General features: G+C 40.0%; 1 protein-coding gene across 1 annotated transcript; it reads right to left on the bottom strand.

Moving 5' to 3' along the window:
• Positions 1-1,232: 1,232 nt before the first annotated feature.
• spock3 (SPARC (osteonectin), cwcv and kazal like domains proteoglycan 3) lies at positions 1,233-18,089 on the bottom strand. The gene is made up of 11 exons (XM_006787187.2): positions 17,958-18,089; positions 17,665-17,787; positions 9,130-9,169; positions 7,335-7,443; positions 6,502-6,610; positions 6,253-6,361; positions 5,904-6,017; positions 5,592-5,813; positions 4,710-4,772; positions 4,488-4,625; positions 1,233-3,453 (listed from the first exon to the last, which is right to left on the bottom strand). Exons 2-11 carry the CDS (start codon positions 17,785-17,787, stop codon positions 3,299-3,301), a joined length of 1,182 nt encoding a protein of 393 aa, XP_006787250.1. The 5' UTR covers positions 17,958-18,089; the 3' UTR covers positions 1,233-3,298.
• Positions 18,090-27,872: the final 9,783 nt, after the last annotated feature.

The following is a 27,872-nucleotide window of genomic DNA, read 5'->3' as shown; positions in this document are numbered from 1 at the left end:
GAAGATCATTGCCCAAGGCATCATACTGCCTCTGCTGACTAGCCTTCTTCCCATAGTGCATCCTGGTACCAGGTGTTCCCCAGGTAAATCATGTTACGATGAACGTTATTCATCAGACCAGGTCACCTGCCATTGATCCGTGGTCCAGTTTTGATACTGACAAGCCCATTGTTGGTGCTTTTAGTGGTAGACACGAGTCAGCATGGGCACCCTGATCAATGTACATATGTGTGTGTGTGTGTGTGTGTGTGTGTGTGACGCGCAGCCAGTATTTTGTATTAAATGGGTAATGGATCTCTTTTTTTTGCTTTTTAATTTTGTTTTCTTTCTAGATCCTTACAACCTTGACTAAATTAACAGGAAGACCAACTCCAGTGTGTTGCGTGTTCCCTAGTGTCCATGTACTGAGCTGAAGTCATACAGTAATTTAAAAGGAGTTTTTCTCTGAATAATGATGAGGAAAAATGCAGAAAAGGACATATTTTGCAGAAAAGATTGCTCAACAACTGGGTGTTTCACTTGACTTGCGCCAACATCACACAATCTTCAGCAACACATTTCTTTTCCTAAATTTAAGAACAGAAATGGGGAACAGAAACATTGTTAGAAATAATGAAGATATGGTATGTTCTTTCAGTTTGAAAATGCCCTCGTCCAGTTTTTTCTGAATTTTTTTTTTTTTTTTTTTACTTTTTTTGGGTTTTGTGTTTTTTTAATCCAAGGAAAAGGTCAAAAAACCTGATGCATGATGGGGAGTCACACCAAAGTAATTTCGGTATAGAACCATTTCTTTGTCGCAGGACAGAAAATATATTCAGACTTTTATTTCATATATTTGAGGTTGATTCAATATATTTGAGGTTGATTCAATATATTCGGGCTTTTCCCAAACCTTATCCTATGGTCTGTTTTCCAGAATTCTGTGAGTGTGCTACAGAAGCTAAGATGATTTCAGAACTGTAAAAACAAATAAGCAAACAAACAAAACAAAACCCCACCACAACTTCTTTATTCCTGACAATGTTTCTGTTCTCTGTTTCAGTTCTTATGCTACCCTTTTTTTAATGGCCCCAGTCCTCCTGCACACATAAATGCCTCAGCACTATCGTTCTTTTCCCAAATATGAGAACAGAAATAGAGAACAGAAATAGAGAACAGAAACACTCTCACAAAGAAACAACAGCTTTTCCTGCGCAAATTCTTGTCCTGCAACATGTGTGATGATGACAAAATTGGTCAATATAGTTTTTATTTCAGCAAATCATACATAGACTGTAAAAAAATGCATCTGTATCATAACCTTTAAACACTATCAGAGCTGTGATGACAGTGTGTGATTGGTTGAGAGTGTCTACAGTGTCTGAGGTCATCAAAATGATTTGCACGTTGTTACACTCATGAAACGGCACACTTTAAGACCGAAATGCTTTCCAGGTTCATAAAGTGAATTGAAATTCCATGTTAGAGCGAACGAGGAGAGCAAAAAACAAAAGTTAGAGATGGAGAAAAAAAAACAGTTACATGGCACTTTTAATGTGTTAACATGGAATTTCAACAGATATTTGATCCAAAATGAAGCCAAATGGCAGATTAATCAATGAAAATTAACATAGGAGCTTAGGTGATCCCGGGTCTGCATAGACAGTCACGTGACTTATCGACAATACACATCTGGGATCAGATTCAGTTTTCAACCCTGACACACAATAAGTAGTTTAGAGCAGATCAGATACAAATTAAGCTTTTGAAACAAAGTAAAAGCAAACACTGTAAGATGAACATTGTCTTCTCATATAAAGCTGTCTAAACCAAAGCTTCCTCTAGCCAGTGTATAATATATAAAACATTTTCAAATCCAGCAGAATCTAAGTGTTTTTACGCCTTAACTGCTAAGCATCTCTGTGCTTATCTACATTCTAGCTATCCTATGTAACAAATCAGAAAATCTGAAGTATGGCCTAAGCAACACCATCATAAGAGAGACCCAAAACACATGCCAGACCAAAGTCCAAGTAGTATACAGGCTTAACAGTGAAGCCGCTCTTATGCAGTGTAACGGTGCGTTTAAGTCAGTCCAGAAAGCATGCTTCCCCGACTTCGACCACCACTACAAGGCACACCTTTCCCTTTTAACCTTCGCCCAACATATCATGTCATCAGACCTGCATGGATCTATGTTGTTACTGCTGTGCAGGAGACTTGTTCTGTTACTCTGTGTGCTAACACGTTAAGTCAGAGACTCGTATCTGAAAATGCAAAAACATCAACTGCACGCTATCTTTTAAACAATTTTTCAGCGGTTTTCTTTGTGCTCATCAACCCATTAAAGGTCAATAAACATGTTTTAATCACATGGATTTGTGGCTGAGCCACTTTACAATTTTTTTTGAGTTCCTCAAAGGTTTGGCCTCGGGTTCAATAAAAACAACATCACGCAGTATTGGACATGCTAAGACAAATCTGTTTCATCTTCTGTATTCATCCTAAAGTGGATCAGAAACCAGATAACAGTAATACCCCACCAACACCACCACCGGCCATATAGTAATTTGTCTTTCCTTGTTGCTGAGCATTTGATTTGTGTCTCATTGAAAACAGCTAGCACGTCGCTTCTGATTGTTATCCAACTGGCATTTTTTGTTGGTTTTATTTTTTGCCTTAATTCTCCTAATGAAGCATGTCTAACTCTTATCTTGTTTTTCCACACAGTTACAGTCACAGTTACAAATCAAGATCAAAAGAAACCTAAAGAGTGCAATATTCTCTTATCTACATCATCAACATCCCACCTATACAACAGGAACATTTGATAAGGATTAAAGAGGTGGGTGCGGGGGAGAAGATGGAGGAATGAAGAAGGGGGGGAAATCTCTTTAACATTGTGCCTTTGGCATCAACACACTCGGGCATCGGAGTGGTGCACAAAGACAGGACACAGACTGGAGGACACGGACTGTCCAATGAAGGGAAAGGTCTTTGCACATGTGACCAAATCCAACGCAGTGGATTGGTTATCGATTAGTCCTTATAATATTCTCTGGTTGGCTGACACACAAGTGAACAAGTGCCATGAACCACTCATATTTTATACTTAAACAGGAACAGAAATCATAAACTTTTTTCCAGGAATACAGATTTTTTTTCTAACTTATGAACAAACAATACACAGAGAGTAGTCCATAGGCTGTTATTACGATTAAGTATCTGCCCGGGGAGTCACCTAGAAACGTGCAGTTTGACCAAACAAACAGTTTTCTCTTTTTTTTTTTTTTCTTTTTTTTTTCTTTTTTTTTTAAATTTATGACAGGTATTCGTCGTCGTCATCATCATCCTCATCTTCAATGTCCTCATCATCCATACCGGTCTGGTCATTGAGGACAAACGAGTCTTCATCGTCATCAGTGAACAGCGAGTCTCCACTGCCAAGGTCTCCGGAAGATTCCAAAATCACACCTGGAAACAGGAAGGAAACCCAGTTTTGTATCTAATAAAGTCTGATACTTTTATAGGAAAATGTAATCTATACAGTCATGAAAATGAAAGCTTTCCTAGGACTCTACGCACCCCTGAGAAAAACAAAGTACATCCAGTGATTCAGCAGCTTGTAGAACTACCTGTAGCAACAGTAACTTAAAGTAAATGCTTTCTGTATGACTTTGTCTCTCACATCTTTGTGGAAGAATTTTATACCACTATTCTTTGCAATGCTGCATCAGTTCTTAGGCATTTTTTGAGTGAACATCTGCCTATGTTTACTTCCAAGAAACTACGCCTCTTTAAGATCCTCTTTTTATACCCAATTGTGTGACTGACATGTTCACAATTAATCTGATTAGCTGCAGACAGAGCTGCCCTGTGCTCGAGTTGTCTGGCTTCAAAAAGCTATGACTGTGAGAGCAAAAACACTCATTAACCAATGTGTGACCTCACTATGGCTACTTCTGTCTGTTATTTACAGTCACATAGTGAATGTATTCCACTGACTCTGATAGAAATTTGGTTCAGTGGACTATCTTTGCCTGCACAATAATGATATGGACCAGAACCTCTCTCCCTGTGTGATGCAGCCACACCTTTGGAGTCAAAGCCAAAGATATCACCATGACTGCCCAAAACAGATTTCATTTGGCCTTACACTTAAAGCAATAGTGTGGAGATAAGCTTAGGTGAGAAAAATCGAGCTTCGGGACAAACAGCATGAGCATTTTGTTGCCTTTGAAAGAGCTGCACTCGCTAGGTTTCCCCTCTTTTCAGTTGCTGTGCTAAGCTAAACTACCTAGCTGGTGGATGTAGTTAAATACTATGGCAGTGGCAACGATCTTCTTATCCAGCCTCCAGCAAATTGATGAACAGAAAAAGATGACAGGCTTCATGAGCTTACATTGATATCTGTGATTGATTTCCTCTCCCTTATTTTTTCCCATCATGCTGTGTGTCTCTCATTTTCTTAAACACACACACTTGACACGCTTGGATGTCTTGCCTACCGCAGTCTGCAGGGCCATGAGTGCGTGAGCCAGCCACCTCGTTGCCATAGCGATCCACACACCAGCACTGGCCGCTGCTGCTGTGACACTGGTGGGTCCGATAGTAACCTTCCTCATCACAAGATGGCAAATACTGACCTACAGGAGCGAGCCAAAACACACACCATGAGTTCAGGCCGCACAGCGTTTGTGCGCGTATTTGTGATTCTGCGTGCGTCTCACCGAGTAACTTCTTGCCTGCTTGCTTTTTGTTGATAATGGACAGCTCTGCTTTGCATGGGGAATCTGAAAGAGAACGACAAGGGACACACTGTTGACAGACTGCAGAAGTCTGCTTTTCTGGGAATGCATCTGTATGCGTAAATCTTCCTTTGTCTGCTTTTGTGCTTTCATATCGATGCTTGTTTGTGTACCTCCTGTGACTCGTGGGTAAATAGTCTCCCTTTATTACCCCAAAACAAGTTTTCATCCCTGGTTTCATACAAATGTGTTTTTCATGCATTTTTTTATTTGACACTGTTTTGCATTTTATTGTGCTGTACAGACTACAATAATATCCAGTGCTGAGAAAAAAGACTGCTGCAACTGAATACAAAGTCTCTCTTATTATTATATCTGTAGAAGTTTGAGACTGAAAACTTAGATCTTGTTTTCAAACCTTTGCACAATTTCAGTTGATTATGGCTTGCTAAAGTGACAGAAGAGACTGCACAGCAAAGTAAAACTGCTACATTAAAGCGATAAAGATGCAGCAGGACAGACATCACAAATCAGTCCATCAGGCAAGTTCATAAGCAAACGGCTAGGTTAAATAATATAAACCACTTTATTTAGGTGGTAAAATTTAAAATGCATTTCAAAGGTTGCTAATAATTTGTCTCTGTAAAGAAAAAGTGAGCATGAACACCAAAGTTAAATTGAATCTTTACCATGTTTGCAATAGTGGACAGCTGAGGTCATCATTTTACTAATTTAATGTAAATGTCTTTTCCAAATAAAGCTCGGCAAACTAATATAACTGGGTCCTTGTGTTTCTTCCACTAAGATCTCAGCACATTATTCAGTGCAAACAGTGTTACAGTAAAAAAACAGGTGTGTCCTTACCTGTGTACCTCTGGAAACCTGTGCACCACTCAGAGCTGGTTATAAATTTGTCTGCGTTTATATCGCAAGATTTGAAGAAAGCATCTGAGCAGGGCTCATTCCTGTCCAGATAGAGGCTCCTGATCTCTGATTGGTCCAGCTGTAGGTCAAAGTTAGTGTCCAGCCGGGAGAACATCCAACCCAGAGGGTCCTTACAAATAGGTGATGTCCCAACTTCAAACTCTGTGGGTGGGGGGAGATCAAAGAGAGTGGGTGGCTATATTAAGAGTTTTTGTTTATGACTGAGTGTGTCACTAAAGCCACCCTACTCACTGTTCTTCTCTGGCTTCTGGATCTTGACCCTCTTGTGGTTGCCGTTCTCATGCAGCACTCTGAACCAGTCTCTCAGGCGGCTCACCACCTCCTTCAGCTCCGACTCGCTGCACACTGCAGAATAGTGACACTAAAGATTAATGACAGGAAAGTGACACTTTAATGTCCTCCTGCCTCCTCACGGACACCAGGAGTTAAGAGTCAGCTATGGCAGAGAAACTTTAAGCAATTTGCTATCGCAACGACCCTTCACCAGGGCAGGAGTTTTATAATAAAGATGGGGCTGAACACCGTGGCAAACCCCACCCAGGCTTGCAGCGTGTGCATTCAAGTGTGCAAAACTGTGTACCTTTCTTCTCTGCGGAGCTCTGTTCAAGCTGAGAGGGACAAGGACACATGCCAGGGCACTTCACAGTAATCTTCTTTCCCGTGATGCATGCCTGGTAGTCTAACTTACACTGATTGAGAGCGACAGAGACAGAAGGGATGAGGCAGAAGAGGAAGCAGAATCAGGATGCATGTCTCATCAGGGGGAAATGAAAAAAGTGTGACTTATGGGTGAGAGGTGATTAGATTATGTGTTTGTGTGTGCAGGCACCTTGGTGGAGTAGGTGTGGCCATCACTTCCACATACGGGCGAGGGGTGAACCACGGGGCACGGTGTGCACTTTGACCCTGGACTCTGGTACAGATTGGCATCTTTAAAGCTGGAGAGAAGATTGAAAAGACTTGTTGTTTTTCACAACCACTGAATATCTGAGTGTTGAAACATGTCAAATGAAGTCCCATTTGACAATGATGCCTTCATCACAATGCCTCGTCGGGCCCGCCCTCCCAGTTTCCTTTAAATCTAAATCTTTTCTAAGCATTTTGGATCTGTGCTGGATTGTCTTGTTCCTACGTTCAAAAAAATGAGACGAGGATTTAGGATTTGTGTGTGATTATTTTCTGATTTGCTTGCACACTGTAGTGGGAATTGTGTTGTTGCTAAGAATGGGAAATGGGGTCAGTATGGTGTTACTGTCCTCTGTCCAGTCTGCAGTGTCCTAGACAGAAAAACACACACACGTACAAAGCCCATTCATATCACTTGGCAGGACTTTGGGTCCATTGTAAGAAAGCACCAGTGCCGCGGGTAATTGGACCAAACTGTAATGTCACACAACAGTCGCAAGAGAGACTGAAAAACCAGTAAACCAGCTGGAAGAGAAGGAGAACAGCAGCCCCTCTGGTGCTGCTACTTATTATGCCCCATACATTAAAAAAAAAAAAAGAAAAGCAAAACACAAAACTCTGATTTTATTTTTTTCCAAAATTCTCTCTCATTCATGTTCCACTTCATCACGGAAACATCTGAAAAGAAAAATAAGGGGCAGCTGGACACACAGGCTTGTTAAAATATCAAGCGTGTGTGTGTGTGTGCACTCTTACCTAACTCGCCTCTGGCTGACACAAGTGGCAGTCTTATAATCCTCAGCCACACACACCTTGTGGCGACTGCATTTGATTTTCAGACAAGGGTCTTTGGCTGGATCAAGGCCTAAAAATACAGAAGAGACATACACAAATGTGCTTTTTAACATGTGTATGCAACATTTATAGCCTCTCTATTTACAGTTTCCAATAATTCGTAATACTACGAGCAATGGTTAGCTTTTCCTTTTTGTTGTTTCAAAATCTAGATCAATGGTTCATAGTTAAACGATGTGCTTCTTTTCACTTTCACATCTCAGTGACGTGAAAAGTTGTTTAAAGCTGAAGTGCATTTGTGTGTGTTTATTTGAGTCAGTATTTATTCACAGAGTACACTGGCCACGTGTCTCCCACACTAAACTCAGAGCCATAATGCCGTTAAGTATCCTTGCAGCTAAAAACAGATGGAAATGGTTTTAGAAGCTACTTCTGATCTTACATCAGCATCCGTTGAGTGTCATTTACATGTGTGCTCTTGTGGAGATCCTCAAACTGATTTACTGTCAGATCACACAGGCAGAGAGGCATATGGCACTAAAGGTGGGGGCTGATTTTGGATCTGAATCTGAAGCAGACGGTATGATCCCTGCCAGTAAAGACAAGCTAGCTGCTTCTGACCCTGTGTCAGCTTTCAGTGAGTCACCTATGAGCAAAACCTAAGGCCCTTAGCTGTTCCCAGAACAGTCTGTGAATGACCTTTGCTCTAAAGAAACTTACTGTAATCCCTGAGCAGCTTTGGAAGATTATCCTGCCTCCACCCACCAACACACTATCTAATGCTATTGTTTGCCTGACATGTCTGTGTGTGTGGATGCGTTTGAGGATACAGCGATAAGTGAGAGTTCATGTCCTGACGTGCCTCGATGTGTGCAAGAGCTTAGCACTGTCAGTAATACAATGGGACATTAGAAGATAAAAGAACAGGAAATCATCCTGTTTTTTTCAGCTGGGTGCTGTAGTTAAAATAATTGGGGATGGCTTACAAGTAAAACCTTCAAAATCTTGTTTTATAAGAAAGAGCCACCATGATGATATTTATACACCGGATATGAGCATGGCTTGTATCAACCTGCTCAACAAGCTGGTGGATGCCAAACAGAGTGATAACTTCTATAAGAACAGGAAACTGTTAAAAGTGTATTCATCTTTTTTTTTTCCTGCTTTGACCAGTTCATATTACACTATGTCTGCAGATTGATGCATACACCAAGGGTCCGACTTACTAATGCACTTTACAAAGAAGGTGCAGTGACATGACCGTGTGTGTTAGACGTGGGAACTCTTTGCGACTGTCTGTGTTGCATATGTGTTTCTAGAAGTTCTTTTCTCAAGGTGCAAAAATATAGGAAGATATTTTAAATCAAGTACAAAACCTGATTTACTAACTTTTGTGACACACAATTTACTGCTAATTGCATCAACATTTAATGTGGAATGTTTTTATTCGTATGTTATTTTTTGCACTTCATATGCCTGTGTTTAGGAAACAGCACAACTTTTGTATTTGGGATTGCACTCACGTGTTATTTTGACCACATTTAGCAAATCTGCAGACTGATGAAGATGCTAAATGTTCATCAAATGAGTCTCTGCAAGCTTAACCTGCCTAACATTACCTTCTATAATTCCTAATCACAAAGAACACATGGGCCAAGTTGTAAATATATAACTATGACTATTCCGTCCTCTTATTTTGATTATTTTAGGACTAACACAGCCACTTCAGGTCTGACTCTTTCTCAATCATACCCACCTTGATCAAAGGGCTTGGATGGAGTCCATGTTCCAGGCTCCTGAAACATATCATGAAAATACTGCTCAGATCACATATTAAGCAAATACACTACACATGATCACCGTACACAGACTACAAATTAAAGAGTCATACAAACCTCAACTTCCTTTATGAGAAAGCATTACGGAAACAGAGAGGCAGGAATTAATTCTGATTAGGTTTAGCACTTGGAGACACACACACACAAGCATACAGTGTCATCCGGTATCATTGAGCATGCTTTGATTTTGTCAAGATAATGTTGATGTTATGAAAGTATCTCTCCGTGGATAAAAGATGTCCTTGTCTCACTGTGTGTCAGTGCATGTGCTGTTTATCATACTTCTTCATATCACTGAAAAGAGAAATTTGTTTCATGCAACACATGCTTATACATGACAGTGCAATAGTGGTGCAGCTGGTGAAGCTTTGCACCATTTAAGGTGTGTAAAATTGCTGTTACTAACTGGATATGATAGAAATAAGAAGGATAATTAACAGATAAGCTAAATTGTGGTATCATAAGAGCACCTCTATAAAAATTTGCAAACTAAGAGATCTTTTTTATGGTCTCTGCATAAGAAGAAGCCTTACAGAGATAAAAATATATAACCCGAAAATATAAGTTATTTGTGATTCATTTTTATATTTAACATCCTACAAAATGTTCTGCTCTATTAAAATCTTCCTCGGTGTAGTTGAATGAGTCGGTTCATTGCCTGTGAAAATGTTCCCACAGTCTAAAAAAGGAATCCGCAGAGGTGAGCAATTTGCCAGCTTTTAATAGAAGGCCAAGATGGAGACACACCCAGCGGGCGCTGGCTTATGATGTAAATGTAAAAGGAGCTTAAGAACTTGTGAGCTCTGTGTTGTTTTGCTGAGGTCAAAGATCTCACTGTCTGGTCTCTCCCTCTGTCTCTGGGCATCCATTCAAACCCAACACTGCACCGCAATCTCTCGGATTCTGTCACAATGGTAACCCGTTGTTGTCGTCTCACCTGCCTGCTTTCTGTTGTGTTTATCATCCACGTTCAGTCACACTCACACACATTACTGGAGATTACATCCGTTACAAGGAATAAACGCAAAATCCAAAAGATTAATGTTTTTTCTCATATGTGTGTACTAGCACTGAACCTTTTAGTCATACATGATGTTTGCATACAGTAATCAGAAAACACAACTAATTTATAAAACTGTCATATTTAGAGTTTTCAGTGCAATCACTACAAACTACAAACTTTCCAGAAAGAAAAAAAGCAACAAATGAAACTAAATTTACTGTTAGCAGTTAGAGCTAATTTCAGAGTTTTATGGACAAAATACAATTATGACAAGGGATTTGTGTTTTAAACATAATGGCAATGCAGCTGAAAACACAAAGAGACAATTTCAAATCCAATTATTCACCCAAGTCCTTTTTTCAAATGACTCTAAAGTCTAAAAAGCAACCACTGACCTCCATGCCACAGATCAGAAAGATATTTTAAAGATCTTATAAGAACGACTCATTTCAGCGCAACTACAATGCACAAAGACCAAAAACTCTCCTTGTGAATTTAGTGATAAATTGTAGTTGGAAATTCATAAATCACGCACTGATGGTTCAGTTCTGTGGCGTTCCTTTTACTTAGGCTCTTCTTCTTCTCTAAATATGGGATGAGGAATGATTAGGAAGTCGTTCATGTTCTATTTATGACTGAAGTCATTTAAAGCAGAACCACAACACAAGAATGACAAAACCACCTGTGAATACATCAGAAACTGTCCCAGGACCTATGAGAGCGCCTCATACATCAATGGGCTCAACTTGACTTCCAAAGTAGGAAAAACCTCTGCCCCCCCAAAACCCCCATAATGTCAAATTCTTAACTTGGAAAACAGAAGTTGCTTCTGGAAAAAACCCTGACCCTCTGCTGTTGTGGCCACAGCTAGACAAACAGAAAAAAAACATCCCACAGATTTCAAAAGCTGAAGTCTAAAAGCACAAAGTGAAAAACTCCCACAGTACTGATGGAGATGCCTTCCTTAATGATGACCTTCCTCTGCGTACTCAAATGCAAAACAGTGAAGCCGTGCTTGCTTTGTGCAGTACTCTTCAGCATGTGACTGTGATTGGAGGCCACTTTGCTGAAATGGGTTTGCTAAGTGTCTCTCTAGAAGAAGTTACAGCATGACGTTTGCAGTATTAGACGTTATGAATGTGAACTAGCTCGCGCATCAGTTTGCTGCACATTAATACATGAATGAAAACAAAAATAACAAGCCATGTGTCTTTACTTCTATTACTCATAATTTCACTTAGAATTCATAAATACGTTTAGGTATGAGTGTATGGCTTCAAAGAAACATTTTTTTTGGTGGCCTCTGATTTCTATGGACACAGTTTCCTCTCGTTCTCCCTCGTACAGAGCAGATTAATTGTGCTGCTGTGATATATTTTGGCCATACATCACTTTGTACATGGAGAAATGCGATGTGCTGCAGTGGGAGAGAGTTGAGTTGTGAAAAAGCAGTGACAGCGGAAGGCCAGAGTAACTACAGTTAAGAAGCAGTTATTGCTTGGGCCACAGTGAGAAACTACACAACAGCAAAGACAAATGTGCTCCACCAAACACACGTTAAAAACTTAAATGAAGATGAAAGGAAGTTTAAAAAGAAGAAGAAGAACAAGAAGAAGAAGAAGAAGAAGAAGACAGCCTAGTTGAGCTTTACAGCTCTGGCATGGCAGGACGTTTGGGAATATGAGTGTACTTTTACAAATATGAAGTACTGCAGTGTGCTATTCCAAATTATCTACTTTGGATGTGCTTGACAAGTTTGCACTGTTTTTTTAACATCTTACTCCAGTTCACTTGTATAGATTCACTTAAGATTATCTTAAATTTAGTTTAAGATTTTTAGCAATCATAGCACACAGTACTGCAGACGTCTTGTATTTGGACCAATGAAAGAACTGCTCACAGCGACAGAGTTGCTGACCTGCAATATATGACTATCTTGACTTAAACCAATTATAATAAATGTATGAAGGCAAAGCAAATGCTTCTATTTTACTTTTTTTTGTAGTCTATAAGTGACAGTGATGTACAATGATTTACACTGGTAAACTGAAGCTGTTTACCCCAACATCCCCATTATGAAAAAAACACGTGTCTCGCTTCCTTGCCTGCTGTGTGGAGGAATAGGGTCAACTCTTGCTCTTTCTTAGCTCTATAAATAATTTTTTCCATCTTGTCCTTTAATGTTAATCCTTCTGACCTTCACTACAGACTCTTTGGTACTCTTCACATCGTGTCTCTCTAGCTTCAAATGATAAAAAAAACACTGTGGTAAAGGTGAGCATCTGCTTCTCTTGCTTAGAGTTACACACACAATCTGAGGTCTTCCTTAGCAGTAGGAAAACACACAGAGCAGAGATGAAGCCATATAGTGAGGTATTTGTTTCTGTTCAGGATGTGCCCCTTCTAGCAGTGCAAACTGTGGAGACTGAATAATGAGAACATTGCATTATAGGGCCAGGCCCTCTGGACCAGTCAAGACAACAAAAGTGCTTGCGGTCTGATTCCTTAATGGAATCAACAGATGCACGCACGCAAGCACGGACTCACACACACGCACACATGAGCACACGTCCATGCACAGACAGCTCTGCAAACAAACATACTTATCACCACAGCCCTGACTGCAGTGCCAGAATCTGTCAGCACTACAAAACATCAAATAACTGGAAGAATGCACTTCAGTGCACATGCAACCCGCCACCCACTTTCCTAAAAAACACAGAAAACCTAAAATTCAACAATAGACCTAAAGGTCTCCTGAGTGTGCTCGAAAATAGCAACTTTTCAATTTATCTCTCCATTTGTTTCCACCTCTACTCTTCGCTCTCCCTCATGGTTCTAACAGCTTTTTTTCCCTCATGTGCACCAAATCATGCAAACACAACAGTGTGTGGCTAATACCCTAATTTGCTGCTGTGGGTATCGATTTGATGCGGTTTTATCCGGATGCCTGTAGAAACATTTCCTAGTGACTATCTTGCTTCCGACAACCGCTTTTCTCACCTTTACTTCACATTTTCACAGATCTGATTTCAGTGCTTCTAATCGCATCCTAATGACCTCCTTTCCTGTCCTTGTTACCTTCCTTCTGATGTCCAACAGGAGAAATATGTACATTTTTTTCACTGTGCCAGCTCTGCTCGTCTTGCTCAAGCTTGTCGCATGCATGCACTCGCAAACACATACAAATCTACACTGAGGTGCTTTGAAGCGGAAAACGCCTGAAGCTCTGTACCTTTCCTACATCATTCACACTCCACAACACAAACAGTGTAGGACTCTCACACACACACACACACACATATACAGAGAAAACACAGAGACAGGAGCGACTACAAAAAGGTATAATCTGCTCTTATGAGAGTGGCCTACACAGGATGTTATTTTCCTCCTATAATATACCACACAATAAATTGGCGTGAATGTCATCACGCATCACTCATCATGCTTTTCCTCCAATTGTTAACAGTCTCTTCGCTCTGTGCCAGTGCTGCAAGCAGGCCAAGGTCCAGCAAGAGAAGCAGAATGTCTAAAAACTGAGATGGCACCAGTGCTGAATAAGACAGCCCTAGGCCTCCACAGCCACCCTAACAGGACTTAACAGTTAACCAGTGGCCAAGATCCCATATAGTGCACTTAGCATGAAACCCACCTATGGCTCTTGCTGAAAAATGTAAAAAAAAAAAAAAAAATACAGGCCTGACATATAAAATGAAAATCACAGGAAAAAGGTTGTGCACAGAATCCCATTGCACTGGTGGAAGAACTGTGTATGTTTCACTATTTTTAAAAAATCCTTTTTAGCTTTTAATTTGCTTTAAACTGTTTTCAACTTTGTTCCATTTGTTTTTATTGCTATTAACGAGTCTTAAGCCACCTGTTATCACTTTTCATTTTTATGGAAATTGATGCAGAGATTTACTGAAATAGGTAAACTTACAAGTGAAAAGGAAAGATAATTTGTACAATTCTAACGTGCTTGAAAGTCATTGTGTGGTATGACCAGCTTTATTTTTCAAGATGATCCCACACAGATGGATCAACTGCAGGGCCAGATGTATCTCTCATAACTTTTAGATACTGTTCATCTGCTGTAGATTCTTTTTAAGGCTTCCCACGTCTTCATTTGTCTTCCACAGTTTCCTCAAATTTATTTAAGTACACACTGCACACCTGTTGTGACACACCAAGTTGTCGGCTAGTGTCTCTTTGGAATTCACCTTGTTGGTGCAAAAATACAATTTTATATCTGTCAAATTAAGTTATCTTTGGTATTTTTCATAAATTCAACTAAAGAAACAGGAGCAAATTCTCTGTTTTTACGACAGGCTGCTAGTAACAAAGTGCTTAAACATACTTTACACATTATACTGTGTATGCTACCATTATATATAGTGTATTATCTTACTTTTTTTCATTGATTGTACTCATTGTATTTTTGTATTTCCTTCTGATATCTGTACCTGAGCTGAGGTGACGCAAAACTTTCCCCGTTGTGGGATCAATAAAGTCTTATCTTATCTTATCTTATCTTACAATTGAAACTTGGTTCTTTGCTAAGTCATCTGCTTTGTAGATACAACTGGCTCAAACCTCGAGTTAGGTGCTTTTTTGTGCTTGATTGACTCATAGGTCAGTGTTAACAAACAAACTAACAAATAAAATATAAACATTTTACAGTTACAGGGACTAGGTTGAAAATGAGTGAAAAAGCAGCCAATGTCCAATGAAAAACTTTGAAAGACCAGAAAGACTGAAGAACTATTAGTCAAGACCATAAAAAAACAAAAAAAACAAGAAAGCCTGGATCCTTGGTAGCACAATGTAAAGAAACGAGGGGTGGCTTTTGCATAACTGCAGATGCACACAAGGATTTGTAACACTCACAACATTTAAAGTTAGAGGAAATGTTTAAGATGACCTAGCCTGCTATTTGGTAATTTGATACAGTCTTATGGGAATATTTTTTAATTTGTGGTCCTTTGTGAATCTTTGACAGCTATGGAACAGTTAAAAGACAACTTCATGCATTTCAATCACATGACTTTAATTAAATAGTGTTTAAATCCCTGCAGGGGAAACCCCAACTTTAAAAAAAGCTGATCTAACCACTTCCTGTATAGAAACGTTATGTAGGCCATGTCTCCAAAACAAAGTTCATATGTATTCACAAGTTGTGCTCGATGTCTTGTGACAGTCGGTTGCAGCTTTCCTGTGCTGCTTGCTGGCCCCTCGAGCTCTAACCTCTGTACAGCGAGTGCACACAGTATGTGACAGCAGCGTGACACTGTTGAAGTGATTGTGTTCCTTAATGCACGACTGTATCAGTCAAATTGCCATCACCTCTAACTATAGTGCATCATCATTAGCACAGAATCGGAAATTAGACTCCAGAAGCATTGCACAGGTGTTAATGATCTACAAACACAGCAAGCCTAACAACAGATGTGTTTCATCTAGTTCCAGAGAGAAGGTGCACTGAATATGATTTTATTTCTTTTTTAAAAACTTAGATTTTAATGGACCTATATTTGGATTGTTGGATTTCAACCACAGTGTTGAAATGCATACGAAATATCCGAAAGAAAGATGAATAGATTGAACTTAGCTGCTTTATAAAATGTACAGATACATTACTGCGTGCAACAGTGCAAAAAAGAAAAACAAACAAACAACAAAACCACACAGACAGACAATTTGGGACACAACCTTAAAACGGGAAATGAAAGGCACACATGTATATACAGAGCATTCAGTACTTTTGCACTCCACCTCTCTAATGCCTGCTGAGCCTCAAGGTTAAATCACACAGATGTGAATGCACACGAAGCTTTCAGCTCACCGACAATCATTCTACATGCTTTCATGTTTCCTTTCCACTCTCATTACTCTGCCGCTTCTTCTCACCTGTCTATCTGTCCATCTATCTATCAATTCTTATGCATTAACACAGTAACAAAGCTCTGCTAACTTTCTTTCTACCGCCTTCTTGTAGCTCAAGACGTCAGATCATCCTAAATAGCACACGGTGCGCAGTTAATCACATTTCCTCTCTTCTTGGTTCTGACACTCTATTTGGATAATCCAAATCCTGTTCAATAGTTGGACCTGAATGTATCACATGGTTCCACCTGAGCTGATGGAATCACACACTTAAGTGTGACTGGCAGAGAAAGTGAGACAAATAAGTACAAGTTACATAGAAAGCCATGCATAAAAAACAGCACTTTCTCTTAGCTTTAAAAAATTAATTAATTAATTAATTTCACTTGTGCTTTTGTTGCTCTGCCTCTCTGTCGGATATCAAACACGTCAGGGACCTTCAGGTAACAATTCCCAGTGCATTTGTTCAGCAGTGTGGTAAAACCACTCAGAGCTGGAGTACATTTTTTCTATCATGTTAAATCTGTTTGTTTTTCAGTCACTGAGGTACAGTACATAAAGACTGTTATGTGCAGACATGCTTCTTTTCATATATCCCATCTTGTGTGTGAGAACAAGTTCAAGCCTGCACAAATCAGTCCTGGTGTGGAGCCATTTAATCTGTGCCTAGAGGGAAGACATGTTTTTTTTTTAGCAAATACACACCACCTAAACTCTATTGGACAATTTCCAGTTTTTTATCTGTATAATACAGATGTTAGGCCTTTAATTACAAGCTAAAAAAATCTTTAAGTATTGCTCAAGGTAAAAAAAAAAAAAAAAAAGAAGAAGAAGTATTTCCATTACTGTAAAGAATGACAGTTGTTTATGGGACATATGCATGCAGTCTGGCAGCAGGACCACATGGTCAGAGGCTACTGGTATGTGCCATGACAATCAGTGGCGGCATTAACTTCCCTAAGTGGCCCTAAATACCCACGTCAGGATAATCGTGGCTGACAGCACCTTCTTGAAGTCAGCTAGTTAAGAAGCTGTTAAAAGAGGAGACCAAAAGGCGCACAACACATCGCGTTATATTCCTTTAATATTCCCACAGGGACCCACGGTGTGTGGGTTTAAAGTGGACTCGCTCTACATTGTTCATCTAGGCCTCGCTGCTGCTGACTCTCTCCTCATACCTGCTTATTATAATTAGGCCCCCTTTTGGGGGGACTCTGTGGTGCCTCACAGACTGCTCTGCGCCTTTGTGATTCGCACAGGCCTCGGCTATCTCTGCTAAGCAGGGACTGCTATCGCGGAAACACACTCACAGGCAAGGATCATCCCAGCATCGCTATTAGTGTATTTACTGTCTCAGCGGAGCGGCTGATGAACGTGTGACAAACGGCACAACGGGCCCCGTGACGCGGCGCTTGGACACAATGACAAAACGAGGAGCGCGTGATCACAAACCAATGAGGGTGGCTAGAGGGAGAGAAAAGAGGGGGGCTGGAGCGGGGCGTAAATGAGATAATGTGGAGTTGGGGTGGTGGGGGCGATAATAATATAAGCCTGAAATGTTACTTACATCTCTGAATTTATCCCATTTCCCCGTGAGCCACTTATCATCCAGAAAATTGCCGCTCTCGGAGCGAGCGGAGACGTGTCCAAAGGCGACGGCGCACACACACAGCAAGGCGACGCTCAGCATCTGCGGACACACAACAGCACACACAGATAGAGAGAGGACACTGGATCCGGCTGTAGGACACCGCAATCGCGGTGAAACAGAAGCAGTTCAATCTGCGTCGCATCTGCGACGAACGCTGAGCGTCAGCTCGATAAATATCAACACGGAGCTTTCTGGTGTTTTTTTCCTACCTTGTCGCATCAGCTGCTCTCCAGACTGTATGTGCTCGCTGCCGTTCCTGTCACTAGTAATAGCAGCCTCTCCTCCCTCACCGTCTCTCCGCACCGGCTGTCTGTGCGCAGCAGAAAACGGGAACGCGCTCGAATGCGTGCACGAGCTCTGTGTCTTTTTCTTTTTTTCTTTTTTTTGTATCCGCGCGTAGGAGACGCTCCTGATTGTTGGATGTGGTGCTGCTATCAGCTAAAGCGATTTCCAGTGATTACCGCTTACGAAAACTGTAGCGCTGGTCTTCAGTATGTGCAGTTTTGTGCAAGAATCTATTGTAATTCGCACTCCAACAAGAAATTACTGTCAGTATCTATGATGTACATTTTCTTGTATACTTTTTCAATTAAATACACAAACAGAGGTAAAAGCAAACACATTTTTAAAAAAAATATCTCTTGGGAAGAGCAGTTCATGTGCAGTTCTGATTTGGACTGTTCCAGCAGTCAAATAAGGCCTACCGCAAACTTGGCTTTGCATGTTTTTAAAGGGTAATGATGGCTTTTAAAAATATAGATTATAATACCTCATATTCAGTTGTTCCCACAAAGAGTTTTAAAAATGAAATCCCAAACATATCTTTAAAAAAACCGAATTTAATAAAGTAAAACTGTATTTTTCAGAAAATGTCGTGTATGAGCGTAAACTCTATCTTGTGCTGTATATTAATGGGATTAATATTAGGCTAATAGCACGAGATAAAATGAGAATTTAACAACAATCTTCTTTTTTTTTAAATGTAATATATGTGAAATTATAGTAAAATTGTTTCTGTGTTTTTTTGGTTGTAAAAATAAATAAATTGTCTTTTAAAAAATATGCAAAAATCATGTTTATTAGGCACGTGTTTCATGTTAATTTACATAAGACAAGTTAACTCACAGACTAATTTTGGTAATTATATTGATATTCCATGTATTTAAAATAATGGGAACATTCTGTAATTTTTTTTTTATTAAAATCCTGTTAAAATACAGATTTCATTTACAGTGTGCGTTAAGTAGTCTAATCATAAAGGGAGGAAGGTTGCAGAGACATTTTATATTTTGTAAAAATGATAATAAAAGTAATTATTAGAATTAAAAATATGATCAAAAATGAATTCAAAGAAAAAGAGAAAAGTGTTGTTTTTTTGTGTGTGTGAGAGAGTTTCACTCCAAGGTCAGCTGAAAGGTCAGAAATTCCCCCAAATGAACCACTCTGCATAATCTGTGGGTATGGGTGGAGCCACTCTCTGTTAGGTCAGCCCTATTTTGAACATGCAAAGTCCAAGATCTTCCTCACAGTGGCTCTCTGTGTGGGGCAGTACTTTTGGTTTTCAAAGAACATCTCAGGAACCACATTGTGGCTTTATTGTTATGGTTTACAGCTATATGATGGCTCATACCTTGCCTCCATAGTGTAGTGGTTAACACATTAGCTTGACAAGAGAAAGGTTGCTGGTGAACTTCCAGGGATTGTGTGAGGAGGGGCATCCTGCTGTGGTGAACCTTTGTGACACGGGAGCAGCTGAAAGTAGCCTGATGGGTGGCACATTTAAAGGAACAAAAGGAACCAGCAACAAACTATACAGTTGTTGAGTTAACTATCCTCTTCAGGGTGGCTCTTTGAGAAATGCTCCATGTGACTGAAATGACTGAAGCAATATTGTTTCTAATATATACATTATTTAACTGACAGTTATTCCAGTGTTACCTTTGGCTCATTGCCAGTCCATCATAATGGCAACACAGAGAGACGCGCAACCAAACACTCATATATCTACAAAAGTAGCCAATTTAGAAAACCCAATCAACCTATTTATCTAAACCACGGGACACACACACACACCCAAATGTCACGCTGAGAGGCTTCAGCTGACCAGCAGCTTCAAACTCTTCTTGAGGTGAGAAAACCCCGTTAACCACTCCAACACCATGCCCTCCCACATTCTGGAAAATGAAACACAGTTTTTCTAAAGTCCTCGTCTGCTGTTTTAAAGATGATGCCAGAAAGTTTAATTAAGAATATCATGTCATTTTCTTCCTCCATATACCGTCCAGTGACACAGTGAGGATGTGTTTATCCAGATATTACCTTTAATTTGTCAACCCGATGCAAAAGATGATGATTTAAAAAGAAAAAGAGCAAAAGCCTTGTAACCACTCGGTTATGGATGACCAAGTTAAAACCTATTATTACCAGTCTGAGAGGAGAGAGTCCTGGTGGTCAGGTGGGTCATGGCATTATAATGCACAGTTGCTGTAGAAACCAACCTTGACCTAAGCTTCACATCTACAGGAGAGTGTGTGTGGGCATGTGAAAAGGATGACAGAGTACCGACATCTGAAAGTCAAATTAGAACTATGAGGCATGCATGACTGCATCGGAAAGACACACAAGAGTGCACCATGCGGGCGTGCACAACTTGGAAGATAAATGGTCAACCGCATACGTACAACTAGATGTAGACAACCCAAAGAAAATGTTTGAAGTGCACTCTGTGTTTGTTCCAACAGGAAGTTTGCAACATGTAAACAGGAAGCCGATAGTAGAAAAAACCATGGTGGTTGTAGGAGCAGGAAGTGTTGGTCTACTCTGAACTGTTGATCAACAAAAAGTGATTTAATCTTGGTTATGACATTTTATTTTATTTGTATTTTATTTTGTATAGAAATTTGTGCAATAGGAAGCTGCAAAAGAGGTGTGTGTGTGTGTGTGTGTGTGTGTGTTTCAAAGGCCAGGAGGTTCATACATTATTCAGTCTCAGACATTAAAGATGTAGATGTGGTCAGAGACATATGCAGGAGAGACACAGGGAACACTCGCACACAGACAAGCATAGCAATGCACGCAAATATGTTGCTGCCTAATTGAAACTCTGCAAACATTTTTCACTGCTCTGCAGTTTGATTCCTCTTTTTGTCCACAGAGTAAAATTAATAAAGATCTCACATTGTTGCCTCAGTCTTTGCGCAGGCAGTGAGAGAAACACGTGAGAGGAGAGATGGAGAAAAGGATGGGCTGGAAAATAGGACAAAAACAACATAATGTGTGAGTGTGCGGGGCTCTGTGTGCATTTGGATGGGAGGGGCATGAAATGTGTCTCAAGGAGCAGAGATTTCACAGCTCAGTGACTCTGTCACTGTGCACCTGCTCGCTGAGACGGTGGGAGGGAGAAAATGAGAAGGAAAAAAAGTGGCGAGGTGAGGAGGTTTGAGGTAAAAGAGAGTTGAATTTTATTGAGAGAGCCAGGCTAAGCACATCATGGAGTTTAGTGTATACGGTATTATTATTATTATTTTTTTAAAAAGTGCACATTGGCATGCTGTGAAGTATTACTGTGAATTACTATAGCCCCGACTCTCTTGAATATTGTGGAAAACCTTCCCAAATCTACCTGGAGGGATTTTCCCACTTTCAGCCACCAGAGGGTTGAACCATGAATCCCAAGTCATCCTCCAAGCACTGACAGCGCTCTAAATGCTCCACTTTTTTCTGGTATTTTGCAAGCTTCCCACTGTCACACTGTGTTGTATATAAAAAGCAATTGCAACCATTTCTAATAAAATAATGCTCACATTTAATTTATTAGTAACAATACCAGTAGATCATTAGTTCTCTTAACTGGTCAAAGTCATGGAAAACATCCCCAAACTAGAAATGCACAGAGGTTAATCTGTGTATGCAGTTGCACACATAAGATAGCATCTTTTGCGTGCTACACCAATGCAACTTTATATACTCTATTTTTATATGTGTCACACAATACTTTTAGTAAAGCTGTATATTACAATGATTTATGAGTCCTTTGTGCCAAATACCGCATTAGGAAAAGTAAAAGGACTCTGCACAGTTGTACAGTGGTTAGTCCTATTGCCTCACAGCAAGAGGGTCATGAATTGAAATCCACCAGCCAACTAGGGCCTTTCTGTGTGGCGTATGCCTGTTCTCTCCACGCCTGTGTGGGTTCTTTCCCACTCCCCTTTGACTTATGTGTCAGTGTGGGTCCGAATAGTTGTCTGTGACAGACTGAATACTTGTCCAGGGTGCACCCTGCCTCTCATCCTATGGCAGCTGGTACAGGATCCAGTTGAAGTGAGTTAAATTTGGAGCCAGCAAAATAAAAAATAAAGTCTAGGCAAGAATGTAACATATAACTGTGTTATGAGGTATCTAATGAGATGACCACTTAGTGAACCTTAGATACCAAATGCAAAGGTTTTTTTTTGCTTATTATTGGGTTTCACCTTCTCAGTTTCGGTCCTCCATTGTTACATTATTTGCTCCATAAAATCAATTTGTTTACAATGATTGACAGGACTGGATGCTGCAGACAGACCAGTACTAAAATAGAATATATTGAGAATGGCACCATGCTCGTATACATTGTTCATCATTAATGATGCATGTGCACTAACGCACACCAATTATGAATTTTGAACTCTGTGCTCACAACAATCCAGTAGTTCCCTTCATTTTTAATGCTAAAGTTCATGATTTTAAAATGCATGGTAAGATACAGTGGTAAGTGCTTCTGAGCCCAAGAATTGACACTTCAGCACAAAACTGCTTTAGCTTTATTATTCCAGTGTGGGTTGAAGTGATTATTAACAGCATTATTGCACTATCACATACAAAGATTTCTCTGGATTCTCTGAATCTTTGCAGTTTTTATGGTGAGAGATTTTATCTTTAAATTGTTGCAGTCTATTACAGAGCACTGAATTGACTTTTTCTTTAAAATGCTGGACTAAAACAAATATTAACATTTGATGTTTTTGCACAAGTTTAACTTAAAAATACAACATAAATATTTAAAACAATAATGTTGTTATTTACATTTTACACAGCATCTCCTCTGTTTTGAATGATGATTGAAAAGAATGAAATCATCATGATTGAAATAATACAATGATATAAAAATAACACTCTCCCTCGGTCTTCTTCCACCATGACAGGACAGGAAAATAAAAAGGTCGTGAGTGAGACTCAGGTGTGCTGAAATCTTTAATTGGATTCCACACAATCTCCTTTAGTTTCTTTAGTGTAATAAAACAAATGGGTTTTTAGTTCTGCGACACTCTCATGCCATTTATTCAAAGAGGAAACAGTGATGTTGTGTTTATGAGCAGAGTTTAGAACTGGATCCAAATGAATGTGCATAACTTTGTCTTCGCAAGTATATACATACATACAGTGAATTTAAACTGGAACTGTATATGTACGTGTGTGTGTGTGTGTGTGTGTTCATGTATTGAGAGAGAAAGATATAGGGACAACTCTCAGATGTGGGGTGAGGAAAAAGCTATCTTGCAAACCATGTTTTGAGCATAGCAGTGACTTTAAGGTCAATGTTTTAGCCTCAGGATAAAAAACTAATAGCAAAATAATGACAGAGAGGGAACTGCAAACAGGAGATAAGGTGGACGAAAACAAAATGCTGATCGCTGAGAAGGCTGATTGAAGAGCTACTGTGCTAGCATTAGAAAGAGGAAGAGAGAAAACTGAGGAGGAGACAGAAAGAACAACGTTAGGGATATTAAAAAACAATTATGGGTGCTTTTTCTGCTGTATTTCTGTGACTCACATTAAAATGATTGAATGACTATCTGACAAGGTAATCGTTTAACATCTATGACTTACAAAGGACAAAATTCAGCATCTATCACTTTGTCTCTTATATTCAGTCGTATGGGCCATGAATGACATAAAGAAACACACTTTTTTGACTATCCAAATGAATCAAGTGAATCCACCTGCAGTGTTTCCATATACTATTGCATCCCTGTCCCACTATCGGTCCACTCAGTTTTCAAGTTGGGAGATTTGACAGGAGATCGCTGATCTAAAAATGACATAAGTCACATGAAACACAGTAAACTTGGATGTATAAAAAATTGCATTTTTTATAAATACAAAGACCTGTGCGTAGCACACAGTGAATGCCTTGTAAGGTTATTATTTAGTTAAACTGAGCCATCGCATGTACAATTATATATGACAGTGTAGTTTGTATAAAATATTTACATAGATGTTGGATTTACAGTACCCTAGGCAATGTTTTTGCAAAATTTCGTCAAGATTGATGCACTTGTCTAGGAGGAAGAACTCTTCCTCTAAGAGGAACATACAAACAGAAGCTACAGTCATTATAGTATGAACATGCAAACATGCCTGAAACTATAGATACATAAAAGGCAAAAACAGAGTTCCTACAAAGCTCTTTTATGGATCCTGACTGCTGTTTGTTTTATTTTCTGTCAGGATGATCCCGTGCTTTAATAATGTAACAATCCAGGCTCTGGGGAGGTTATTCCATGACTGATAGTATTTTATTTTGTGTTTTTCTAACCAAGTATGCGCTTGTGCTGCACTAGCAGTGTGTTTGGGATCATTTGCATGCTGAAAGAAGAAGAAGAAGAAAAAAAAAAGAGGACAATGTTACCAGTTGGTTGCTTTCTCAATGGTATGGCATGGTGGTTAAAATCTGATGCTGCTTGTCTGCATTTATATTTCCATTCATTTTTACATGATTCCCAACCGCTCCAATTCATGGCAGAGACTCCACCATGTTTCACAGATGGCTGTAAACACTCACTGTTGTATCTCTCTCCTGTACCTCCTGTACCTTCCACTTCTTCTTTTGTCCTCCAGGTTCTTCAAATTTACTTGAACACCACACTGCGCATCATGGTGAGATATGCCAGGTTGTCCGATAACAGCTTGGAAATCATTGTGTTGTTGCAAAATACTATTTTATACCTGTTAAACTGTCAAATTAAAGAAATTGGAACAAATTATGTAACCTAAGGCAGAGAACCAGTTTTGAATTTGTTTTCTGCTAAGCAAGAATCACCCCTCCGAAAACAACCCTTCTTCTAAAAATAGACTGGACTGAAAATGATTTTTTTTTTTTTTAAATAGCCAATGTGCAAAGGAAAACTCTCAGAACTATTGCGTAATACCACTTGGTCTTAATCATGGGATAAGAAAGTCTGGTTCCTTGGAAGCAAAATGTAAAGAAAAGACAGGTATATGTGTATATATTCCTACTTAGCGTGAGAAATAAGCTTTAAAATGTAAAGGAGAAAGGTTGCTGACAGAAAGGCTGATTAACTTATCACTTAGTGGCCAACTTACAGAGCTTAATACAGGCTTTTTGGTCATGGTATTTGTTCTCCCCCTTGTGGTGATCATTACATATTACATGACATCAAAAAAAGAGGTGTAAGCCAACTAATCAACCGGAATCAGCTAATTAGTTACTGAAATATACTTCGAGCAGAACATAGTGTCGGTCTTCATAAAAACAGCCTTTCTGGTCATAATTCTTTTCATTCTTCAAAATATATATGATTGTATTACAGCAGAATCCTGCAAAACATTTAAATTTGACCTATTTGTAACCAATGAACTGGCTTCCTTGGTTTATTCAACTTCTTACAAAGCCAGCCTGTCTAATGAATTGAGTAACTGGTCAACATCCCATCCATCCATCTGGGCACCCATAGCTTTGCTGGTCTGACCTGGAGCCACAACACCGTCACCCTAGTAAAGAAGGCCCAGCAGTGGATGCACTTCCTCCATGTCCTGAGAAGAAATAACCTGGACCAGAAGCTACTGCTGGCCTTCTACCACTCCTCAGTGGAGAGCGCACTCTCTTACTGCCTGGGTGTTTGGTACGCAGGGGCCACAACTGTGAACAGGAAGGCTGTGCACAGGGTAATTAACACTGCCCAGAAAAATAATTGGCTGCCCTCTGCCACTCCTAGAGGCCATCGCCTGATCCTCCTGTCTCAGGAAAACCTGGGCCATCACAAATGACCACCTGTTTGACCTGCTGCCCCCTAGGTCAGTTAGGTCCCACACCTCCAGACTCACAAACAGCTTCTTCCCGTGGGCCCATTTGGACTGTTAATAAACACTATCCCCCTACACCCCACTGATGACCACCCACCTCACTAATCTGAACTGAGTATCATGGACTTAGTAACGCTCATCACTCAGGCCACTCACACACGGACTCTGTTCAGACCAAGTCTTTTCTTTGCAATACTTCCAACCACTTTGCAACTTGTTCTCTAATGTGTTCCTTTCTCTTATTTTTGCACGTTTCACTTGTTTGCTCTTTATTCCTGCTGTCTACTACTTATATTTTATTCCAGCACAGTTGGTGTGGAGCACCCACAATTTCGTTGTACATGTACTATGACAATAAAGGCTATTCTATCCATTTTAATTACAGAAATTGAACTGGGAACTTTCTTTAAAAGGTCATCAGTGCCCTTGTTTCAACAACACACCTTTATTTTAAACATGTTAGCACAGGCAGCTTCACACTAAATTGTAATACTATTGTTTCTCCACTAGGGGATAGCACAGGACATGAAGCACAGTGCCCCATTTAAAATTTTTATTTTGGTCCAGTTTACAAGACAAACACAAATGAATCAAACATTTCAGCATTCTTTGTCCTCCAACTACTGCCCAGTCATTTTTTTGACGAGGACTGCTCCCCGACCATGTCAGTTTTAAATTCCCTGAATACACAAAGACGCGCAAACTAAAATTCCACACAAGCACTTATTTGTCAGATTTGCTCATTTCCGGTACATGCACACATGTGCAGTGTGATCTTTATTACCCCATTCCCTCTGTGTCTACACTTCTTTTACTGATCTCTCTCGCTCTCTTCTAGTTTTCTTGTTTCCTTGCCCATTCTCCTTCCCAGCACACACAGCAGCTTCTGTTACAATATAAAAGTCTTTGCAGGCTTTCTGTTCTCAAACACAGATGAAGATGCACACCACGAATGCCGCCACTCTCAATGGGAGACCTCGCCAGCGAGCTGTAGATTGAGTGTCCCAGGGTGATTAACTATTGATATGGGGCTCAGGTAACGCACCTGATATCTGGGGGGTGGGGGAGAAAGACAATAGCATCGGAAGAGTGAGGGGGGTGGAAAAGAGAGAGTGAAACAGAGAGAAATAGTGTCCAGGGGTAGAGTAGGATAGAGACATATAATAATGGGAGAGTGAAGGCTGAAGGCCAGCTCACAGACAAATAACAAGTACATGGTTGCATACGCTCTAAATCCACATACAGGCCTCCCTTTGGATTGGTGGACTGAGTGGATGCTCAGGCCCAGCAGCCAGTAGTTGAATTGCATATTGTGATGACTCAGGGCATAGCTGAGGAAATGGGATGGAGAGGGCACTGAATGTAGGGGGGCGGGGGTGTCTTTGTGTGGAGGGCAGGCTTATAAACAAATGAATCACTGTGAGTTAGAGAAGAACCATCCATTTGTCTTTAGCAACACACATTATGGTCCTGCTCTCCAGTATCCCCCAACCCCACCCTGCCCAACCCCACCATCCAAATTACGTTGCATTCCCACCTATTTTTCTGTGTTTGCTGTGTAAACAGACCTGCTTCTTTGTGTGACACCAGTTACAACTTACACCGTCAGCATTTATTGCAATCACCCCCTTTAAATTCTTTATTCCTACCTCTTTGCTGTCTGATAAGAATCTCTCCCTTATTCATACCTTTTTGTAGGTGGGGAGTTAAGCAAGCCCACTTTCCCAAAAGCAATAACAACAAAGCAGCTAATATCCGGTATAGTGTGCATATAGTGCTGTATTCCTGTAAATGGATGATCTGGGAAAATATATATTTTATTCACACTGTCATCAGCTGATATCGTTTGATTATCCATTATAATTCTTCTTACTGTTAAAACAAACTTACAAAGAAATGGAACAGACGGCGTATTAAAGTTGTTCACACCCAGCATTTAGAAGCGTTTATGAGTTTCGGTGGGCCGAGTGTTGAATACCGGCACCATCAGGAACTAATTAGAAGCACACCCACATAAAAGGTGAGAGAAATAAAGAAAT

This window comes from Neolamprologus brichardi, chromosome 6, assembly GCF_056152115.1.
Source record: "Neolamprologus brichardi isolate AB-2024 chromosome 6, ASM5615211v1, whole genome shotgun sequence".
Lineage (NCBI taxonomy): Eukaryota > Metazoa > Chordata > Actinopteri > Cichliformes > Cichlidae > Neolamprologus > Neolamprologus brichardi.
Note: the sequence above shows the minus strand (reverse complement) of the source record. Positions and strands in the feature narration are given on the sequence as shown.